The 20,529-nt window shown below is 41.3% G+C and overlaps 1 protein-coding gene across 18 annotated transcripts in view; it reads left to right on the top strand.

The window, feature by feature from the left end:
* Window positions 1-20,529, top strand: part of MAST4 (microtubule associated serine/threonine kinase family member 4) — a 614,032-nt gene that overhangs the window by 237,717 nt on the left and 355,786 nt on the right. Inside the window, exon 1 of one of the 18 annotated variants that reach the window (XM_044932676.1) lies at window positions 6,231-6,658. The exons of 16 other annotated variants lie outside the window; for them this stretch is intronic. In XM_044932676.1, the coding sequence (XP_044788611.1) occupies window positions 6,620-6,658 (39 nt within the window). In that variant the 5' untranslated portion in view covers window positions 6,231-6,619. Of the gene's footprint in view, window positions 1-6,230; window positions 6,659-20,529 lie in introns of those variants that run through there. One more of the 18 variants, XM_044932679.1, reaches the window with a different exon arrangement.

Here is a 20,529-nt window from a genome sequence, read left to right as displayed (position 1 = left end):
AACAGTCTTCAGGGTTACAGGCAGGATGGAAGATGGAGCTATACCTAGGAAGCGTGGGATGCAGCATATTTCAGAGGCATATGCTTGCCACTGACCCTACCTGCAGTTTTCGCTAAATGAAACGTGTTTTAGAAAGTGCCACTCTGTGGATAAATTCAGACTTTTGTGTATCATCAGTCGGAAGATGTGGATCGTGTCTTTTCTTTTGAAAGTGAGAAAATTCCTCCTCTCCCTAGAAGGCCTCAAGCCCTTTTGTTTTAGTCTCCTTGACAGGTTTACTTTTTTTTTTTTCCTTTGGGGAGAAAAAGACATACAGTATGAACAGCAGTTTTTCAACTTTTGAGATTAGAACTTTATTTTCCAGTTTTACACGACCATTTTAAAATACAGGGCAAGGTAATTTGTAGTTTCAGTATTTATTCCTGAGCATAATAGCTCCTGGGACTTTGTAGAAGGGAACCTATTTCTGAGTAGCTTTTGGGCATTGATGACCCTGGTGATCTGTATCACTTGTATGTCACTTTAATGTTTCTGAAGATTAGACTAATGCTGCAATATTCTGGTATTGGACATGGGTGAAGATGAGTGGCCACTGTAGCCAAGCATTTAACAGTTAACATGAAGCCCACAGCGTACTTTTCAGCCCCCACGCTTCAGCACATCCCCGGAGTGCGGGCACTGCTTTGTCACTTGGGAGAGTCCCTATGAGCAGGAGCTGCTGGGAACCTAAGCTCCGCCCTCAACCTCTTGCGTGCACTTGGCCAGTCAAAGGAGCCTGAGACCAGGCAGGTAGCTGAGTGGCATGTGAAGCAGATGCTTGATGAGATGCTCATAGCCTGGAGGAGGAAGGGGAGTTTTGAGTCACGGTTGTGGAGTCAGTAGAGGAGGGACCAGGTGCCCAGTGTGAGGGGGCACAGACTGCTCCTGCCCGGGGGGTACTGGGACCCAGTTTCCCAGCAGGTGGCCTCCTCCTCTTTGCAGTTCCCACTGCTAAGCCTGTAGTAACATCTTAATTTCACAAACTGAAGCTCAAAAAGTGGAAGGACTTTCCCTGGCTTCCTGGCTGTCTTGGTGGAGCCTGCCCTGGGGCGCTGGCTCTCAGGGCAGGACACTTTCTTCCAAGGATGCTGGGAAGTCATGACTCCCGGAAAACGGAAGGAAAAGTCAGGGTTGGAATTTCCCCTCCCTTTCAGCTTCTCATCACTGCTCAGGAGAGCCTTGCCCTGAGTCATTTCACCGGAAAGGAAAGAGTGATTTACCAAGTGCCTTCGATGGCAGATTCCAGAAAACTGAAGTGTGTCAGTCTGCAGACTGAAGAGCTTGGAAAAGCCCACAAGTTCATGGGAACGTGTAGAATGCTGGCACCCTAAAACTGCAAAGGGAGCCTTGGTTCTGTAGAATTGACTATTTGTAAACAAATATATGTTATATTTAGAACTGTGTACTTTGGGAGCCAGAAGGGTGAAGAGTTGTGAGAGTAGAACCTTTGGAGGCCCAGGTGCATTTGAGAAGGAACAGAGGCCACACCCCAGAACTATTCCCTGGCTGCTTTCTCCCTCCACCCAACTCTTGGCAAGGGGCATCGATCTCTCTTCAGCCCTAAAGTAGCTGAGTTGTTGTTCAATCACTCAGTCATGTCCGGCTCTTTGCGACCCCATGGACTGCAGCATGCCAGGCTTCCCTGTCCATCACCAACTCCTGGAGTCCACCCAAACTCATGTCCATTGAATCAGTGATGCCATCCAACCATCTCCTCCTCTGTCGTCCCCTTCTCCTTTTGCCTTTAGTCTTTACCAGCATCAGGGTCTTTTCTAACGACTTGTCTCTTCACACCCTCCTCCTTTTGATTTTTAGAGACCTGTGGCCATGAATCTGGGATTCCACAAGCTCTTTCTGGTATGTTCTGACCAGGGATAGCTTAGAATGTGGTAATTTTCACTTTGAAGCTAAAAAATTTGACACCTCTCATGCATTCTTTTCACCTTGAAAACAGGTTTTTCTTCTGTGTTTAAACATTAAGAGTTAGTAGAGTTGTTAGGAACCCAAACTCCAGAGTCAGCCTGTCAGGATTGGTACCCCAGTTCTGCCCTTCCTTAGCTGTGTAATCTTTGGAAAGTTACTTAACCTCTCTGGTCAGTTCCCTTATCTGTATAATGGGGATGATAATACACCTAATTCATAGGGTTGTTGAAAGAATTAGATGAGATGACTTGTATAAAGTACTTCGAGCAGTGATTGTCACATACTGTGTGATCTGTATTTGTTGGCTGTTATTAGAAATAAAACATGGAGGAAAATAAAGTGCTAAAATTAAGAAGGATTATAAATGTCAACACTGAAATGTATATTTTGAGTAAATCTCACAGCTGCATTCATTACTGGTGTTCAGGGCTCTCTTTACCCCTTAAACTGCCAGAGGAATAATAATAATCACAATAATAGATATTTTTTATGCATTGTCATGAATGACCTGTTTCTTATTTGCAACTTTTTATGACCTTTATGTTACCTTTTTAAAATATGATATATGCATTGGCCACTGGCATTTATCTACGAGTAGAAAAAATAATCAATGAATGAATGAAGGAATTTATCCACTGGCTATATTGGATTTCCTCATGAGTGAACAGAGGCTACAAACCCTTGGTCGGTTGTCTCAAAGTAACAAGATGTTGTGGCTAATGCATTTTGTGGGTGTTTGTCTACCTTGCTAAGAAGAAGTAATGGCTACAAACACACACAAAAGCAAACGTTAAGGACAAATCCATCGCAGATTGTGGCGATGGTGCTAGAAATCACATTCTGAGCACACCAAGAGCTCTGCTGAGATGAGGAATGCGGACCCTCCTCCCACAGGCTGGTCTGGAGGGAGAAGCCTCCTACTCCACCAGGAGGTGACCTCACTCACCACCTCCTTGGCTTTTGGGTAGGTGGTCCAGGAGCCAGAGGCTGAGAGCTGCGGGCAGAGAGTGGATTTAGCCCGTGGAGTAGAGTGGGTCAAGTTAGGTTTGGAAACATCCCCCAGCTTTGGTTTTTTAAAAAATTGCTCAGTGTTCCTCACCAAGGTTTCCTGGTACGAGGTCAGTTGCTGAAGAGTGGGTAAAATCAGAAGCCACATTTACTTTAGAGAAACCTATGTGGATCAGGAGGAGAGAGGTGTACCTTGGTTTTAAATTTGTGAGAAATGCGTGACTGTGTAAATCAGCTGACATTGCTGTGGATGTCGGTGATCACAAAATCTCACTGTGAAAATTTATACAACCGAACTCTTCCCACCTCTCCCCGTGATTTTTCTCCCCTGGGATTTGGGCTTGTTTTTGTTTCTGTGAGCCATTTATTGTAACAATGAATAAAATTTAGATTTGGCCCTTATTACAGTATCCACAGATTTTGAGTATTCTATAAAGTAAATTATGCCTATGATAGTGTATACACAAGGTGTACATATACAAATAATTTTTTAAAAAATCAAGTATCTCAAAGCCTCTGGCTTCAGATTATAATTAATGACTGAGCCTACCAAATTTTGTTTGAATACACATGTAAAAGCTTTACACGTTGAGTTTGGTACTTTGTGAACTGACTCATAATAATATGAGCAGGTTCCACGAAGGTATAAAATTGCAGGAAAAATGAGTTTATTAATGGAAATTAGGCTCGCTCCTAATTATTACCTGTGAATAGTGTCATCATTTGAAGTTTTTATTGCATTTTAACACATGGCTTATCTTGATGAGAAAATATATAGCAAAGGGTAAATGTAGCAATTTTCCTTTTACTATTCCCTCTGCTAAGCCATTATTGCTTGATGTTATTTTTCAGCAGCCTTTCATTTTTGTCCTAAATGTTTTTGCCTCTGGCTGGTTTTATTTCTTTAAAATGTACGTGTATCACTTCTCAAAGTGATACATTTTGACAGGTAATCGATATTTTTTCATACTAGATTTGATGGTGCAATGGTCATAATCTTCATCGTAGACTTAGTTAATGGTTGAATACTATCCTGGAGTTTTATCTCAGAATATTCCTTTGTTAAGAAACATACTATTCACCTTTAGCCAAAATCCCTTTTTATCAACCCCAGCCGCCAAACAGGTCCAGCTGCCGAGTGCCTACGATGCCCAGAGTGCACTTATCTGAGACACACATCACCTGACTTTTCATCAGTGTGTCCTCGAAATGTCTTCTGATAACGCTTCCAACCATCTTACTCGATTGGTCACAGAAAAGATACTTCTGGGCTCTACATTTTTTTTTTTTTTCCCTCCCAAAGTCCTATGATCTCTGCTTGAAGGGGAAAACTCTTTCCCCTTCCTTTTCTTTAGTGGGAACTTGATGTCCTCTATCAGACCCCACTTTCTCTAGAAGGACCAGCGCAAGGAAGATCACAGCTCTCAGATCACAAGCGCATATAAGGACACCATGCTCGGCTTTTGCTTTTCCAAGTTCAGCTTCTTGGGTCCTGATTTTTTTTTTTTCTTCTAAATTCAGTTAGGACGTTCTTATGCCTCTGTGGGCAGATAACAATGACATCTAAGTTGGTAAATATATTCTGACCGGCTGCCAAGGTACTTTGTCAAAGCCGGCACTTCAAATTCAGGGAGCTGCTTAAGCTCTTCTCTCAGGAGGGTGAATTGAGGGAGAAAGGGCAACAACTGTCATTCCTTTTGTTTTCATTGAACAGAAAGGTCTTCGTTTTGCAGGAAAAGATTAAAGTACAGGTGGGCCTGTCAAGGATGGGAATCTGTTTCCAACCCCTTTGCAGATTCTCCCACAGTCAGCTCACCGATTCCTCCACTCCAGACCCTAGACTTTTTCTTTTCATTTCTTCTCTGTCCTTTTTTTGTTGTTCCTTCAATTCAAATAAAAATGCATAGTATTTTAAAAAATCTATAGAAAATTGTGCTAGAAGGTTGGAGGTACATTTTGGTTTGAGCAATGACCAGATTGGTGCCTTTTCTTTGCTTTTAGAGATGGCCTTACTCCTCCACCCAAGAGCAAGAGCTAAAAAGTCTCTGGGGTTTGCTTCCTTTAAGTGGTACCCAATGAACATGCCTCAGTGGTAAAACACCCTGACACCCTTCTCCGTGGATGCTTCTGTGAGGGGTGGGTGGGTGGGGGGCAGCGTTTCTTGATAGAGTTTCTGTTTGTATGTCTAGAGATGTCTGCAAAGATGGTTTGAGAACATAAAATGCAATCAATTTTCCTCAGTGGTTAGATTCATAAATCCCTGAGCTATTTTTAATGACATAATCTAATCAATTGATAGCAAGCCTCCGAGTGTGTTGACAGCCAGAAAGAGACAGAGAGCTAGTGTTAATAGCAGGTGTCTGGGTAGGAACCACTTGTCATTTCTTCCCCACCCCCATGCTTAGAAATTGCTAGATACCTGCATTAGGTAGAACCCAGAAATTACTGACTTTTTAAAAGTAACTTATGCATTATGCCTGCCTTCTTGACTATCATTCTTTCAAGAAAAATAGACTATCTAATGGATAAAGTGAAGAAGGAGGTAGTTCTGAGACAAACTATAGGTAGCCCTAGTATTTGCTTCTCAGGACCATACTGTGCTCCCAATTTAAATCTCTTTAGAAAAGAAATCAAGGGGGAATAATTTATTATAGATTGGTAGTATCAGATATTGTTACTCCTGTGCTAGGTCAGTAATGAAAACTTAATATGCATCTCTTCTGTTGCTTTGAATTGAAATAAGATGAGGATGAGCGGAGTAAACAAGCTGAAACAGACTGTGAAATTGCACGTGATGGGTATCTTTTTCTTTTTAGTTGTTTATGGACTAGAAATAGGTTAATATTCCAACTAATGATGGATCTTAGAATTTCTTCTCCCTTTTTACATTTGGGTCTGGTATCAACAGAGAAAGTTGTTATCATGAGGAAGATTAAAATCTGAACTGTATCTTTGGGCTAGGAATGGGCGGTGAGGTATTTATGTAAATAAATTGGCTTTGGCGCTGGGAGGGGTAAGGGTTCCTCCCCTTGTAAGTGGAGAGCCGCCGCCCTGAGCCCTCGGTTTTCAGGTTTTCCGGCTGCCTGTGTGTTCTATTACATTTTTTTTTTTTTTCTCCTTTGATGCCATCAGAAAAGATGAGCGGCAGGAAGGTGGTGCTGCTTGGCTGGCCAGCTGTGCCCTAGTTTCTCACCGTCCCAATCAGCAGCTGCTGTTTGCAGAGGTGTCTGTCACCGCTGATTGACTTAGCTACTTTGACCTTATAGTTGCTTCCGAAGGGACTTGACCCGCGACCACTGCCGAAAGCTATTTTCTGGTCGCTTGGAATGCCAGGGCCAGTATTCCGAAGGAGTAGCGAAAGCAGGGCTCCCACGATTTCTTATCTACTAGCAAGAACCTCCTCTCCCTGGGTGGATGCTTTAGGTGTCTAAGCCCACTTGCTGCGCTTTCCCACCGAACTGCAAGCATCCGTGATCCCCGAAGTTGCTGGAGTGAATAACTAAGCGGGACCAGCTGACTCAGGGCTCCAATCAGCTAGAGCGTGATGTAAGTGTTTAGCAGCTGCCGGGCTCTGAATTAGCTTGCCGAAGTAGCGGTAGTACAGCATGGCTAGACTGTTGTGAGAGGCTCAGAGAAAGCGGAGGGGGAAATGGATGAGTCCAGCATTCTAAGACGAAGAGGGCTCCAGGTAGGAGATCCTTGCGTTCTTGACATGTGGCCTTGCCGGTGGCCAGCAGTGGAGGATTTCAAAGTTCCCTTTTCATTCTTTTTCTGGGCATAAATATATGCACAGTTCTTAGTATCCACTTGGCAACGTGATACGTGATACGCTAAGTCTCTCTTTACAGAACTCAGCGACACATCACAGTGTTCAATGAGAAAGGCTCTATTGTCAGAGACAATAGATCGGACTTTTAGTTGGAGACTTTGTTGCTTGTTTGTTTTGTTTTTCCTGCTAGTTGTTCAAGAATAGTTAAATTGTGGCTGGCAGTGACAGCTGATGAGCCGGTTGGGCTTTCTGTCAAGAGTCTGGGAAGTCTGTTGAGGGTAGCAACTCTGTTCAGTTTTGGGAACACAGGACTCAGTTTTGTGTCAGACTCAGCCCTTGCGGCAGCAGCATCTGTCTGGTTGCCTTGCAGATGTGTGCCGCTGTTGAGAGGTTTCTCCTGTCAGTGAGATGAAAGTTTCTACTAGCAGTTCAATCAGAGTTCCCTGTAATTTGTTTATGTTGAGATGAGGAAAGATGTGTATCATACCGCCTTGATTCTTTGTGCCCAAGTTTCTCTAATTAAATTACTTTGACTTTAGGATACAAATGTATTCCAAGTTAAAACTTGGCAGATCAGAAAACTTGGAAAAAACATCTGCTTGGCAGTTTGTAAGTTTCAGGAAGCCAAAATATGAGTATGTTCAAAATTAGTTTGTTAACTCCTTGTGAATTCTTTTTTTCCTGTATATAAGGGGCAGTGTTCTCTGTGAAAGAATCTAATCATTAGCCATTGATAAACTCTCATTCATTATTTTTGAAACTAAAAAAAAAAGCGCTTGGGAAAACCCACTATACCTTACATGTAGAAATGCCTTTCGGTATTCCTTAATGGTCTTTGACTCACGGCCAGTGTAGGTGTCTGTCAATTGCTAATACTAATATTATTCATATTACTCTAATACCATAATAATATTGTAGATAAACTAAAGGATTATTTGTAGGTAAACAAAAGAGGGATTAAAAAAGTTGGGGTTAGATGTCATCTATTGTTCCAGACCTGAGTAAACAGACTGCCTCTAATGATTTTCAGTGTGGTCATTGTTTTGAATGTACAGTGTGGTTAGTCACTGCTGTGGATTTCCTTTTCTTTGTTTTCATCACATCTATAAAGTTCTGGTAATGCACAGCTGTTTGTGTGGGTCCATGTCCTTTTTGGAGTTGCTAGTTAAATATGGAAAGGCTCTTTGTTAAAAAGGTGATAAACTCTATCAAACTCCTAATGGTCAGATTATTAGTATGTTGATGGCAATTCTCCTGAGAGTTTTCTCTCTCCTTTAATTCATTTTAGATCATTCAAACTGTGTTTTTGATAGGAAACTCCTTTTTGTGATTAATTTCTGTAATATAGATTATCACAATTTCAGAGGATATGATTGAGATATATGGTGCTTTTGAGGGTATAGATTTTGTAGAACTTTTCATTTTAGACATTTTTGTGGCTTTTTAAAATAACCAAGCTATTTTCTACCTAAGATTTGCAACAAAACAAAGGAAACATTGCTGGTTAATATAGTACTTAGACTGTTAGATCTTCATGGTACTTAACATCCTTTTACTATGCCTGCCATACTCTACTATATAATAGATAAAGAATGTCTGCTTTCTATTATAAATGAAATAAAACTCTCCACATTGTGAGAAATAGTAATATAAAAGTGCTTAAAAGTTCTGCCGTCTCATAGTTGCAACTTTATTTTGGCTTAAAACAAAGCCTGTTAATCTTTTACTCCCATTATGTCCAGTATTTATTTTGAAAGACATGGCACATATAGGGTAGCTGTTTTAAGAAATTCCAATATTAGGAAACTTCTTACAAATACCAGATGTAAGTATACATTTGTATTACAAAAGATGTCACTGTTGAGTTCTTATGAGCAACGCCACCTAGTGAATTTAGGAATTAAGTTAATTTTCATATACATACTATATGAAACACTTCAACACACAAACGAGGTACACCTGTGGTGAAGCGAGTCTGAAAGCTACTCTTTAGTAGCTTGATTCTGACGGTGTTGCTAGGTGATCTTGAGCAAGTCACAAACCCTCTTGGCGTCTGCTTATTCTTCTGTAAAAGGCATGCTATAACATGAATTTTGAGTGTACTAGACAGGAGATAAGCATAACTGAATTTTTTTTAAGTCAGAGGCTATGTAATAAATACACTATCATATACTTGGTCCTGAGTAAGTATTATGTTGTTAAAGCAAAGATGACTTCCATTCTTTATAACATTCCACATCATTACTAGTGAGATAACATAATTATATTTTTATTCCATAATTTGTTGTTTGAATCTATTTTTAAGTTAGAAGAATTACCTGTAAGGACAGTTATCACTATTTATAGGGATCATATGACAGAATATATTATCTAATAATAAGAGATGAATAGATGCTTAGTGTTAGATGCTTAGAATTAGAACAGATTCGTTGTTTAAATAACTTAAAGTCTAGTGTCAGAAATCTGGAGTATACGAATATTCTAATTCTCTAAAATTTAATTTTGCAATAATGCAGAATGTGTTTAGTAGAGAATAATATAGTACATGTTTAGAACCTGTATTTAGAATTTCAGTACCTCTAGCTCTTAAAACACAGGCCTACTAAGGTGTTTTTAAAATTTGGACTCTGAAAAATTGTTTTTCGTCAGAACACATAATTTCTCAAGGCACGACTACTTCATAAAATGGCAACCAAACTTAGTTGTTCGTCTTTGGTGACTGCACGTTTCCATCTTTTCTGTGGACTGTATTAATATTTCCAGTACTACTGATAGCACTTCCATCACTGCCTTTGAAATGAGAACGAGAGAAAGAGGCCCCAGTGGCTTCCCTGGTTAGAGTCTGGGAAACTTTTCAGATTGCATCTCCAAACATGGGAAATTCTGACGGATGGATGGGCTTGGGCAGACCTTGGACTTGGGGCAATTTGAATTTCTAAACAGGTCTAATTCGTCAAAGGATAACTGGCTCCTTTCGGTCCTAATACGCCTCAAACACGGGTCATATTTTTAACTGTCAGGGAAATTAATTGTTTCAGTGATTTCTGTTATGTGTTTCCCTTTTATTTGTTTTAATAAAAGTGTCCCTATCCCTAATGTGATAGATCCCAAGGCTGGAGGAAAATGAAGGAGCATCGTTAAAGCAGGGAGGAGGCACTAAGAGGGGGAGGAGTATCCTGGAAAGGCCTCCTGGGAGCCCATTCCTGCCATTCTCTTGTGTTTTGCTTTGCTTGGTAACCTCTTCTGTTGATTTACCCCATCCCCAGTTAAATCTGACCACTTCCGCCCACTGTCACATGTGGCTGAAATATTAAATTTTTTTTTCAAGTATGGTGTGGTTACCAACTAAATGCTTAGACATCTAGATTTGTGTTTAGGTTTTTGTTTCATGTGAAGACTCTGGGTGGTTACAGGAAAGGAGTCTAGTTAGAAGATTTTAATAGAAATACCTATGATAATTATACTTTGGGATAAGTTACTTTTGATATCCATAAGTTCCCGTAAGGCACAGACATGACTTTGGGACAGAAAGAATCAAAACTATAATGAACTTTTGGTAGTGATGGGTCCCTAATCAGTGAGACCAGTTATGGGCATATCTGAATGGTGTTTCTTATCCAACTGAAATCCAACTGAAGCAGTTGAATTTCTCCCTCTGAAATAGAGATAGAATACTATAGTTTTGGTTTCCTGATCCGCAGGGAGTAAGGATGGAGTGCCCTCAAAATCTTATGCCCACTCAAAAGTGGACATAAGTTCTATTTTGTACCCTAAGAATTGTTTTCTTAATTCTTTGCCTTCAAAATCCTGTCCCATCACCCACTGTCCAGACTTGATGTATCTCCTTTGCCTGCCATATCCTGTCCTCCAATTCTCCCTGCTCATTAGGGGCCGAAGTGAATTATAATTCTTGCCTGAAATTTTCCATAATTACTGTGCTCCATTCTGAATCTTATCATTGTCATTGTTTTATTTATTTGCACACCTAATCCTATTGCATTATTTTAAAATTATCTGCGTCTTACACCGAAACTGCAAACCCATCGAGGACTAATGTCCGGTGACCATGAGTAGCTCTGTAACTTTGGACCAGCTTCTTCGCCCCTCTATGTCCCCATCTGTAAAATGGAGATAATACATGCTTAAAGATTGAAGGTTGTTGTAAATCGTTAGCACAGCATCTGACTTGTGGTACTTATTCAGTTAAACTTAGTTCACTGCCTCTGGGTTGGCACAGAGCCTTGCATAGTGTCATTTTAAATAATTAACTATGGGAGTATCAGGTGGGGCTTAGGCAATAAAAAAGATGGAGAGCATGAATTGGGTAATTTGAGGAGAGTTTATAAAAAGGGATGCTAATAATATGAACATATTAGCTATTAGTATAAAAGGTGTGGGTGGGGTATAGAGAAAGTTTAAGGGACTGGAAGCAACAGGAAGCCACTAGCTTCACTAGATCTGAAGGGATGAGGGAGGGAGCGGTTATAGAACCTGGAGAGAGAGAGAGAATGAAGGGACACAGCCCATGGTGACTGTAGGGAGATAGACATCTCAACCTTATTTGCCTCCATCCTTCTGAGTGCTTTCTGATGCTCCTTATTAGCAAAACCCAAGAGAAAGCAGAGGGGCACAGGAGCCCCTGGCTGTGGTCCAGGCAGCTAACTCCACAGCCCAGTATAGGGTGGATGATCTGAATTGACAACTGAAGTACATGCAGCATCCTTACAGTGAGCCCATGCTCAACTGCCCCTTGCTCTTAGCACTTGCCAGTCAAAGGCAATGTTCAAGTTTCACAGCCACAGATCCCTGGGGCCTGAACTGACTTCAAACATTTGAACAGATTCAGAGCTGCTTTTTTTTTGCAAAAAGTCATGGCCCCCAACCGTTTCCCACTGTTGAATAATTATGTCTTTCCTATCAGGCTCTTAATCCTCCTGGGAAGATGTTAGTCCTTCCCTTTGCACTTCAGTATCTGATACGCATGGGTTTCCTTCGAATTGGTCACACAGTGTGTCTGCACTTCCTCCTGCTGTCTCAATCTGGAATCGCTCTGCTCTTCATGACCTGGCTGAGAAGTGATGGGGGAGAACAGTAGCCCCAGAGACCTCTTATCATTCATCTCCTGGATCCCCTGAGCTCTGCCCTTTGGCAGATCCTAGCACACGTAGACTGTCCATCTCTGCTCCTCTCCAAATCCCTTTACAGAATTACGACTTCACGTTTTGTCCTTGACTTTTATGGAGGGTTGCTGAAAGAAATGGTTGTGAGAGAACATCTTTGTACTTAAAAAAAAAAATCCCCTTGAAGCCTCACCGATTATGTTATGTGTTGTCTGTTATATGAGGCTCACAGGCTACTGTCTTCAAGTTCAGTAGTCAGAAAGTTTCTTCCTCTCTAGGTAGACCAGTTAGCTTCTTTTAGTCAATAATAACTGGCTTGGCCTTCATTTTTGTCTTAACTGGTCAGGACAGGGTTTCATACTCAGTTGTAGCAGCTTTGTAGATACTCATAAGCCACCAGTTCTTCACTGTCTAGGTCTTAGTTCCTTCTTGTTAAGAATTATGTGGTTTTATTTATCATATCTTTTGAAAATCTTAAGTTGCCTGAAAAGATTTCACAAAGTGTAATAACATTGCATGTAAAACAGAATGAATAATGAATAGTTTTAGAAGAAGACAAAAAAGACTAAAAGACCAAATTATCAGTAAGCTAGATAAAATATTAAAATTGAGAATTACACGAACTGACAAATATCAGTATGCAAGTAGAGATCATTTTATTGTTGGTACCAGAGTCAAATATGGTGTTGGAATTTACTTGAAGCTTACATTTGAAATAAATTATGTGTAATGATATATTTTTTAAATGTCTTGGTAATCATACATTTGCCTTGAAAGCAACCAAAAGCATGGAGATTGGCATCTAATTTGTGAAACACACAGGTTAGAAGACAACATTGCCATTAAAATCATGCTTTTGACAAATATTTAGTGATATGGGCAAAAGGTTGACAATAATGTCAAGGAAAAGAAGAGGTTACTATACTATGTACTATAACATACATAATGTATGTTGTTATTGTTCAGTCACCCGCCCAATCGTGTCCAAGTCTTTGCATCCCCATGGACTGCAGCACACCAGTCTTCCCTTTCCTTCACCATCTCCTGGAGTTTGCCCAAGTTCATGTTCACTGCATTGGTGATGCTGTCCAGCCATCTCATCCTCTGATACCTGCTTCTCCTTCTGCCCTCGATCTTTCCCAGCATCAGGGACTTTTCCAGTGACTCATCTGTTCACATCAGATGACCAAAATACTGGAGCTTCAGCTTTAGCATCAGTCCTTCCAGTGAATATTCAGGACTGATTTCCTTTAGGATTTCCTTTAGGGTTGATCTCCTTGCTGTCCAAGGGACTTTCAGGAGTCTTCTCCAGCACCATAGTCTGAAGGCATCAATTCTTTGACATTCTGCCTTCTTTACAGTCCAGGTCTCACAACCATATGTGACCACTGGGAAGCCTTGTGGTCTTGACTATAGCCATGGCCTTGACTATACGGACCTTTGTCGGCAGAGTAAATGTCTCTGCTTTTCAACACACTGTCTTGGTTTGTCATCACTTTCCTGTCAAGAAACAGTTGTCTTCTGATTACATGGCTGCAGTCACCGTCTGCGGTGATTTTGGAGCCAAAGAAGAGGAGATCTGTCACTACTTCCACTTTTTTCCCCTGTGTTTGCCATGAAGTAATGGGGACTAAGTACAAGAGCAATGGGGCTGGATGCCATGATCTTAGTTTTTTAAATATTTAATCTGAAGCTGGCTCTTTCACTCTCCTACTTCACCCGCATCAAGAGGTTCTTTAGTTCCTCTTTGCTTTCTACCATTAGAGTGGTATCATCTGCATATCTGAGGTTGTTATTTTTCCCACCTATCTTGATTCCCAGCTTGTAACTCATCCAGCCCATGTATATGCTCCACATATAGGTTAAACAAACAGGGTGACAGCAGACAGCCCTGTTGTACTCCTTTCTTGATCTTGAACCAATCAGTTGTTCCATACAGGGTGTTAACTGTTGCTTCTTGATCCACATAGAGGTTTCTCAGGAGACCAGTAAGATGGTCTGGTATTCCCATTGCTCTAAGAGCTTAGTTGATGAAACAGAGATGGATGTTTTTCTGAAATTCCCTTGCTTTATCTAGAATCCAGCAAATGTTGGCAATTTGATTTCTTATTCCTCTTCCTTTTCTAAACCCAGCTTTAACATCTGGAAGTTCTTGGTTTGCATAATGCTGAAGCCTGCTGCTGCTGCTGCTGCTAAGTCACTTCAGTCGTGTCCGACTCTGTGCAACCCCATAGATGGCAGCCCACGAGGCTCCCCCCGTCCCTGGGATTCTCCAGGCAAGAACACTGGAGTGGGTTGCCATTTCCTTCTCCAATGCGTGAAAGTGAAAAGTGAAAGTGAAGTCACTCAGTTGTGTCAGACTCTTTGTGACCCCGTGGACTGTAGCCTACCAGGCTCCTCCGTCCATGGGATTCTCCAGGCAAGAGTACTGGAGTGGGTTGCCATTGCCTTCTCTGATGCTGAAGCCTAGCATGCAAGATTTTAAGCATGATCTTATTAGCATGGGAGACGAGTGCAATTGTCCAATGGTTAGCACATTCTTTGGTACTACCCTTCTTGGGGATTGGGATGAGGATTGACATACATTATCCTCTGGGCCAAAGCAGATAGTGTATGTACAATTCTGTGTGTGTGTGTGTGTGTGTGTGTGTGTGTGTGTGTAGGATAGCCCTATGAGATGGAAGGAAAGCACATGTGTGGGTTTTGGAGTATTTAAGACCATCTTTGCCACTTCGCTGTATGAGTCAGGCTAGTTAATTCTTCACCAATAAAATACACTTACGTGTGGAATTGTTGAGAATGAATTAAAATGAGGTATGAAAAGGCTAAAACATGTCTATCATATCTAACATTTATTAAGAACCTATTTTTTTCTTCATTATCATCACCTAAAATAGTATGAGAAAGTATACTAAAATGTTAGCTCATTATATATTGATGGTGATGCCATAAGAATTTTTTACCTTTAACTCTTCTATGGTAAGCATGTATTGCTTTTATAATCAGTTTAAAAAGTGGCTTTTGGGGTCACTTTAATTTATTTGCTTTATTGTCTAAGAAAAAACTTTATTCCACTCAGTACCATCAATGAAAAGCTCTTAAAGTCTGTTTTGTATCTTGTGCATCCTTTTGGAATCGAGAAAAGTAAATCAGTTCTGTGTGTTCCTTTGCTCCAAAACCTAGGACCACGGTTCAGTGAGGCTGTACTTTTGAACCACCTGGAGAACTTTCTGAACCCTAGGACCTCAGCGCAGTCCACATCAGTTGAATGAGCGTCTCTTGATGGTGTGCAGCCAGGCTTGAGACTCACTGCTCCTAAGGGGTCATGTGTTCAAGGAACTCCTAAGTCATGGCACGTACCACTTCTGTATCCCCAAATGAAAGGCTTGACAACCTTTAAGATGTCGGGGCCTTGCCTTCTTTCTTCCAGTGAGGCTGGGTTTCATTTTTATGGAGAGGTGCATAGTGTGCACTCATTGTATTTGTCTCTTGACTTCTCAAATAATGGCAAAGGTAGTCATGTGAGAGCTCAGACTATTAACTAACTCACCTTGGGGGACAATTCTTACCGTGGTGTGGCTGGAGGCAACCCTGGATCATTACCCCTAAAGGACCCAGGGCACTGGTGGTATCCAGGTGCAGTTTTACATTTTTTTTAGATTGCTGGCACATGCTCCATGGTTTTGCAATAGGAAACTACCTCCAGGGCATGGTAAGACAGTTGCTTTGCCCCTTGAAGTGTTCTAATGTAGAGACAGCAAACGCTTGTGATTTATCAGAGGCCTTATCATGGACAGATAGTCTTCCTAAAGGTACGTGCTTGAGTTCTCAAAATATTTGCTATTTACTTAGATTGTGAATGCAAATGCTTTTGTTTCAAGCAGTCAAGAAAAATTCCATTCTCTGGCTTCCTTTAAATTAATGTATAACGAACGGTATGCATCATAACAGCAGCAACAGCATATATTGAACAGGCTTGTGTCAGAGAACTGAGTGCTGTGTCTTTCAGTTCAGTTCTGTCACTCAGTCGTGTCCAACTCTTTGCGACCCCATGAATCGCAGCACGCCAGGCCTTCCTGTCCATCACCAACTCCCGGAGTTCACTCAAACTCACGTCCATCGAGTCAGTGATGCCATCCAGCCATCTCATCCTCTGTCGTCCCCTTCTCCTCCTGCCCCCAATCCCTCCCAGCATCAGAGTCTTTTCCAATGAGTCAACTCTTTGCATGAGGTGGCCAAAGTATTGGAGTTTCAGCTTCAGCATCATTCCTTCCAGTGAACACCCAGGACTGATCTCCTTTAGGATGGACTGGTTGGATCTCCTTAAATGTATACAATTGCACCTTTATCAGTCTCTACCAATTTAGAAATGAGTGGAGCATGGTACTGATCTGTGAGGGGTGTATAGCATGGTGGGAGAGACAGACAGCAATTCCTGTAACAGCAAGTTCCATAACCGATGCCAGCTGTGGTGCATGGATGCTGGAGGTAGCGGGTGCCCCCACTGCTGCAGGAAGCTGGGAAGGCTGTGTGTAGACGGGGCTGTTTCTGCCAGATGATGTCGGGTGAACAGGTACCCACTGGGCAAGAAGGGCATTCCAGGCAGGGTAAACGGCAGCGTGTGCAAAGGTGTGGTGGTTATACAAGGTGCATCCTTTTCAAGGTGCTGCAAAATAGTGCATGTGAGAAGCAGAAAGTGATGAGCAGAGTCCCCAAAATGATGCCATATTGGAGGATTTGGACTTTAACAGTAGGAAGCCACTAAGATTTCAAGTAAGGCACAGAAATATTTTACCAACTGTAAGCATTAGTGAAGAATGCTTGGGAAGAAGCCAAGAACAGCTAGGAAGTTAAAAATGGGAGGTGAGCGATGCTGCTGCTGGGTCGAGATGTTGGCAGTGGATGTAAAGACAAGGCAACTGAAGGTACCGTTAACAGGACTTGATGACCTGCTTGAGAAAAAAAAAAAAATGCAAGGAGCTGGAGGTGACTCCCAGGTTTCAGGCATAACTAGAAGCAAATGATGTGGATGGTGAGAAGGTGGTTAGTTGGTTCTGTGCATCTTGAGTTTGCAGCATCTGTGGAAGTTTTTAGGTAGAGAGGCTCAGAAAGCAGATGGATGTATGGGCTGAAACTTCTGGAGAGGTCAAGTCTAGATATAGATTCTAAATTCATCCCCTTTAAATAATTAATTGAACTAGGCCGTGAATAAAGAGAGAAGCCAGTTCTCTTAGAGTCATAGGTTTCTGTTAGACTAGTTTTCAAGAATTACCACAATGTGTATTTTAACACTTATTTTGCAGGACTGGTTAAAATTACACACAGAGCAAAGTAGTTTTATAGTTTAGTGTCAGGCCTTGAAAATAATGTATCCAATTTTGAAGATGTGTGTGCTTTTTTTGTATTTTTTTTTTTTGCAAATTGCTTTCAACTTTGACAACTTGCCTACCAGTCTCATTCCAATACAATTTTGAAAAGGCAAAATGAAATATCTCAAACTGGAGGCTGTAATGGAAAAAGCAATTCATTCTTAAATGAAGATGATGAGGTGGGTGCCATATTGCTTGAAACGGCAAGTGAATTTAAAACCTGAGTGAGATTACATCAAATCCAAGCAAGATTTTTGTTACATTTGAATGAAATATCTGTAATTGAGGATGAGGGTTCAACCAAGAAAGACACAAGGCAAATGTACAATTTTATCAATTTTCTGACACACTGTTTTCAGTTTGTGTGTGTGTACACAAACAAATCACATTGATTAAAAACTGAACTTTTGTTTTTTTCATTTTGGTGACAAATGAAGATCCAGGCTTAACTTTATTAACTGCAGCACTTTTTGAGTTCCTGCCTGGTAATTTAGTATATTGAGGACATGCAAACTCTCAGTAAAGTGGTGAGGAGTTAGAGGTAGAATAGAATGTATTATGATGAGCTCAAAGTAATTGTAGAAAATGTTAGCTATTTTTTAATGGATTTGTTTTAGCTTATTGCTCAAAGTTAGTGAGATAACAGCTTGGTCTAGAAATATTTCATTTTATAGGATTTTCATCATAGTGATATTTTTCATTATGAGATATTGATAGCTTTTTATTTTCTAACTGCCTCTTCTCTCAATTTTAGCATTGTCATATAGGTGAAGATGGAATAATAACATTGATTTGGCTATTTACACTTTTCCACTAAAACTTTATTCCAAATATAAATTTTTATGCTCATAGGTTCATTTTCCTTTAACTGTTTAGCTATCCAAACCAAAAGGCTTTATGGTAAATACAAGTTGAATTGGGTAGTGTGATAGATTCAATTAAGCTCTTAACTTTTCACTCCTCTGGAACAGAAGGATACATTCATTCCCTTGCCCCAGTCTCATGGCCTCATGGCCTGCAGAGATGCTTTCCCTCTCTTAACTTTGGGCTCAGCTCTGTGTCTTACTGAACTTCAGGAATGTGTCCCAAGCAGAGGTTGAAATATACTGTTGTTCGGTGATCTATCAGGAGAGGCCTTGCCCTGGGTAGCCACTGCCCACTTAGCCTGGGTCCCAGAATGCACTCTGGTAGAGTTGACCTATATAAACCTGCAGCCAGAAGCCAGGTCCAACAACCCCAGAGTCTACCTGCAGACCTGCAAATGGTCATTGTCGGTAGTCACTAGTTGTGTGGGGACTTGTTACCGAGCACGGTGTGGCAATGACTCTTACTGGGGGCAGGCTTGTGTTGTGGGGTTAAGAGAGGAGGCGTTTTAGACTTCTGTGAGAATGTTGATCCACCACCTGCTGGCTCGACTCTCCTGGGCATGCTTCTCACTTCTAAATTTTAGGTTTTTCTCAGTAAAATGAGAATATCACTTAACTCCCAGGAATATTATAAAAGTAAGATGTATGCATGTCAGTTACTTTGAGCAGCTTCAAGCGGATAGTAGTTACTGAGTTTCTAGGCAGGTGAGCCTTCCTCCGCCTCTGTTTGCCTTGCTCCACGTGACTTTACCACATCCTAGCAAAGGATTCTGCGTACTAAGTCACTTCAGTCTTGTCCGACTCTCTGAGACCCCATGGTCTGTAGCCCACCAGTTTCCTCTGTCCAGGGGATTCTCCAGACAAGAATACTGGAGTGGGTTGCCATGCCCTCCTCCAGGGGATCTTCCTGACCCAGGGATTGAACTTGAGTCTCTTATGTCTCCTGCATTGCCAGGTGGGTTCTTTACCACTAACGCCACCTGGGAAGCCCATGTGACTCTGGAGCAGGTTAAATTTTTTCTGAGGCTTAGTTTCCTTTCCTACTACGTGTGGATACCAACACCTACCTGGTAGAATTATTAAAGAATTACAGCAAAGGGAGGCAAGTATCTGTCAGTTGAGGCTGCTCTAACAGAGTGACAGATGGGGTGACTGAGACAGTAGACATGTGTTTCTTATGGCTCTGCAGGGTGGGAGTCCGAGGTCAAAGTGATGAGAGCCCTCATCCCAGTGTAGAGATTTCGTGTCTCTTCCTCTTTTCTCATGTCTCTTCCTTTTTATAAGGGACTGTCTTGAGGACCCCACCATCGTGACCCAGTCTCACCCTAATTACCTCCCAAATGCTCCACCTCCAAATACAGTCACATTAAGGCTTCAGCATTCAACAGATGAATTTGTGCGGGGCAGGGGTCGGGGACACCCAGTCCATGGCACCAACCATGGCTTGGCGAGTGGGGACTTAGTGCAAGTAGCTTTTCAGAAAATGAAGGAACCAAAGTGCTGCAGTGCAAAAGACATATATTGATAACATCATTCACATATATAATGTCTGTGTTTTATACTTTTGCTCTTGTGGGCATTAAAAAAAATAACTCCTTTAAAATAAGAAAATTTGTAAAGATGAAGGAGTAGCTAATGTGGAGTCAGTGAAGGCTTTGGATGGGAGGATTGAAAAAATGCTAATTAGAAGGGATTTAGGATTAGAATGCATGGATTGAGGTGGAATGTGGAATGACAGGGGCGGCTCATTTATAGCATGTCTGTATTAATCAGTGTAGCAGAGTGGCTTCAAAAATGCCTTTGTTTTAAATGGACAAAATTTGCTAAACTTAACTTTTTTGCCTTCTGGAAAACGTTCTGATGTGTTGGCTGTAAATCTTCTAAGATGTGCCTGTTTTCCTCATTTGCTGTGTACTGCCTTGTCCGTTTCATTTCTGTGTGTGTGTTCTCTGACCACAGCAGCGCTTAGCTCCTGGCATTGTATGCTTCTTACCCAGAATTTGTTCTGTAGAAAGCCTGTGTCCTCAACATACTTGCTTTGAATCTATTTTGATCTGTATCAGCTGGAATAGGTTTTGAGCTGCTGGGTATTAGCTTCTATATGCTTCTTTCTCTAGAAGCTAATTGACTGATTTGGGGTGGAGGCGAGATGAGAGTCTATACATTTGACCAATTTCACAGAGCTTACCTTGCAAGCTATTGAAATGCAAATACAGGCTACACTTAGAGGCTCTAAGAATTCACACATGCAGTTCTTTGTTTTCTTCTGAAAAATAAGCATTCAAAATTCATGCACATTCTATTATTCATGTGCTATATATTTAGGTTCTGCTGGTGTGCCTAGATAAATCTTATCACCATTATTTAAAATTTCATGAATGAAACTTTACATCTCCAGTGCCACACTAGCCTAGACAACTTTACCCAATCAAAAT

Source organism: Bubalus bubalis, chromosome 19 (assembly GCF_019923935.1).
Source record: "Bubalus bubalis isolate 160015118507 breed Murrah chromosome 19, NDDB_SH_1, whole genome shotgun sequence".
In the NCBI taxonomy this organism is placed as follows: Eukaryota; Metazoa; Chordata; class Mammalia; order Artiodactyla; family Bovidae; genus Bubalus; species Bubalus bubalis.
This window is presented reverse-complemented; position numbering and strand designations above follow the sequence as displayed.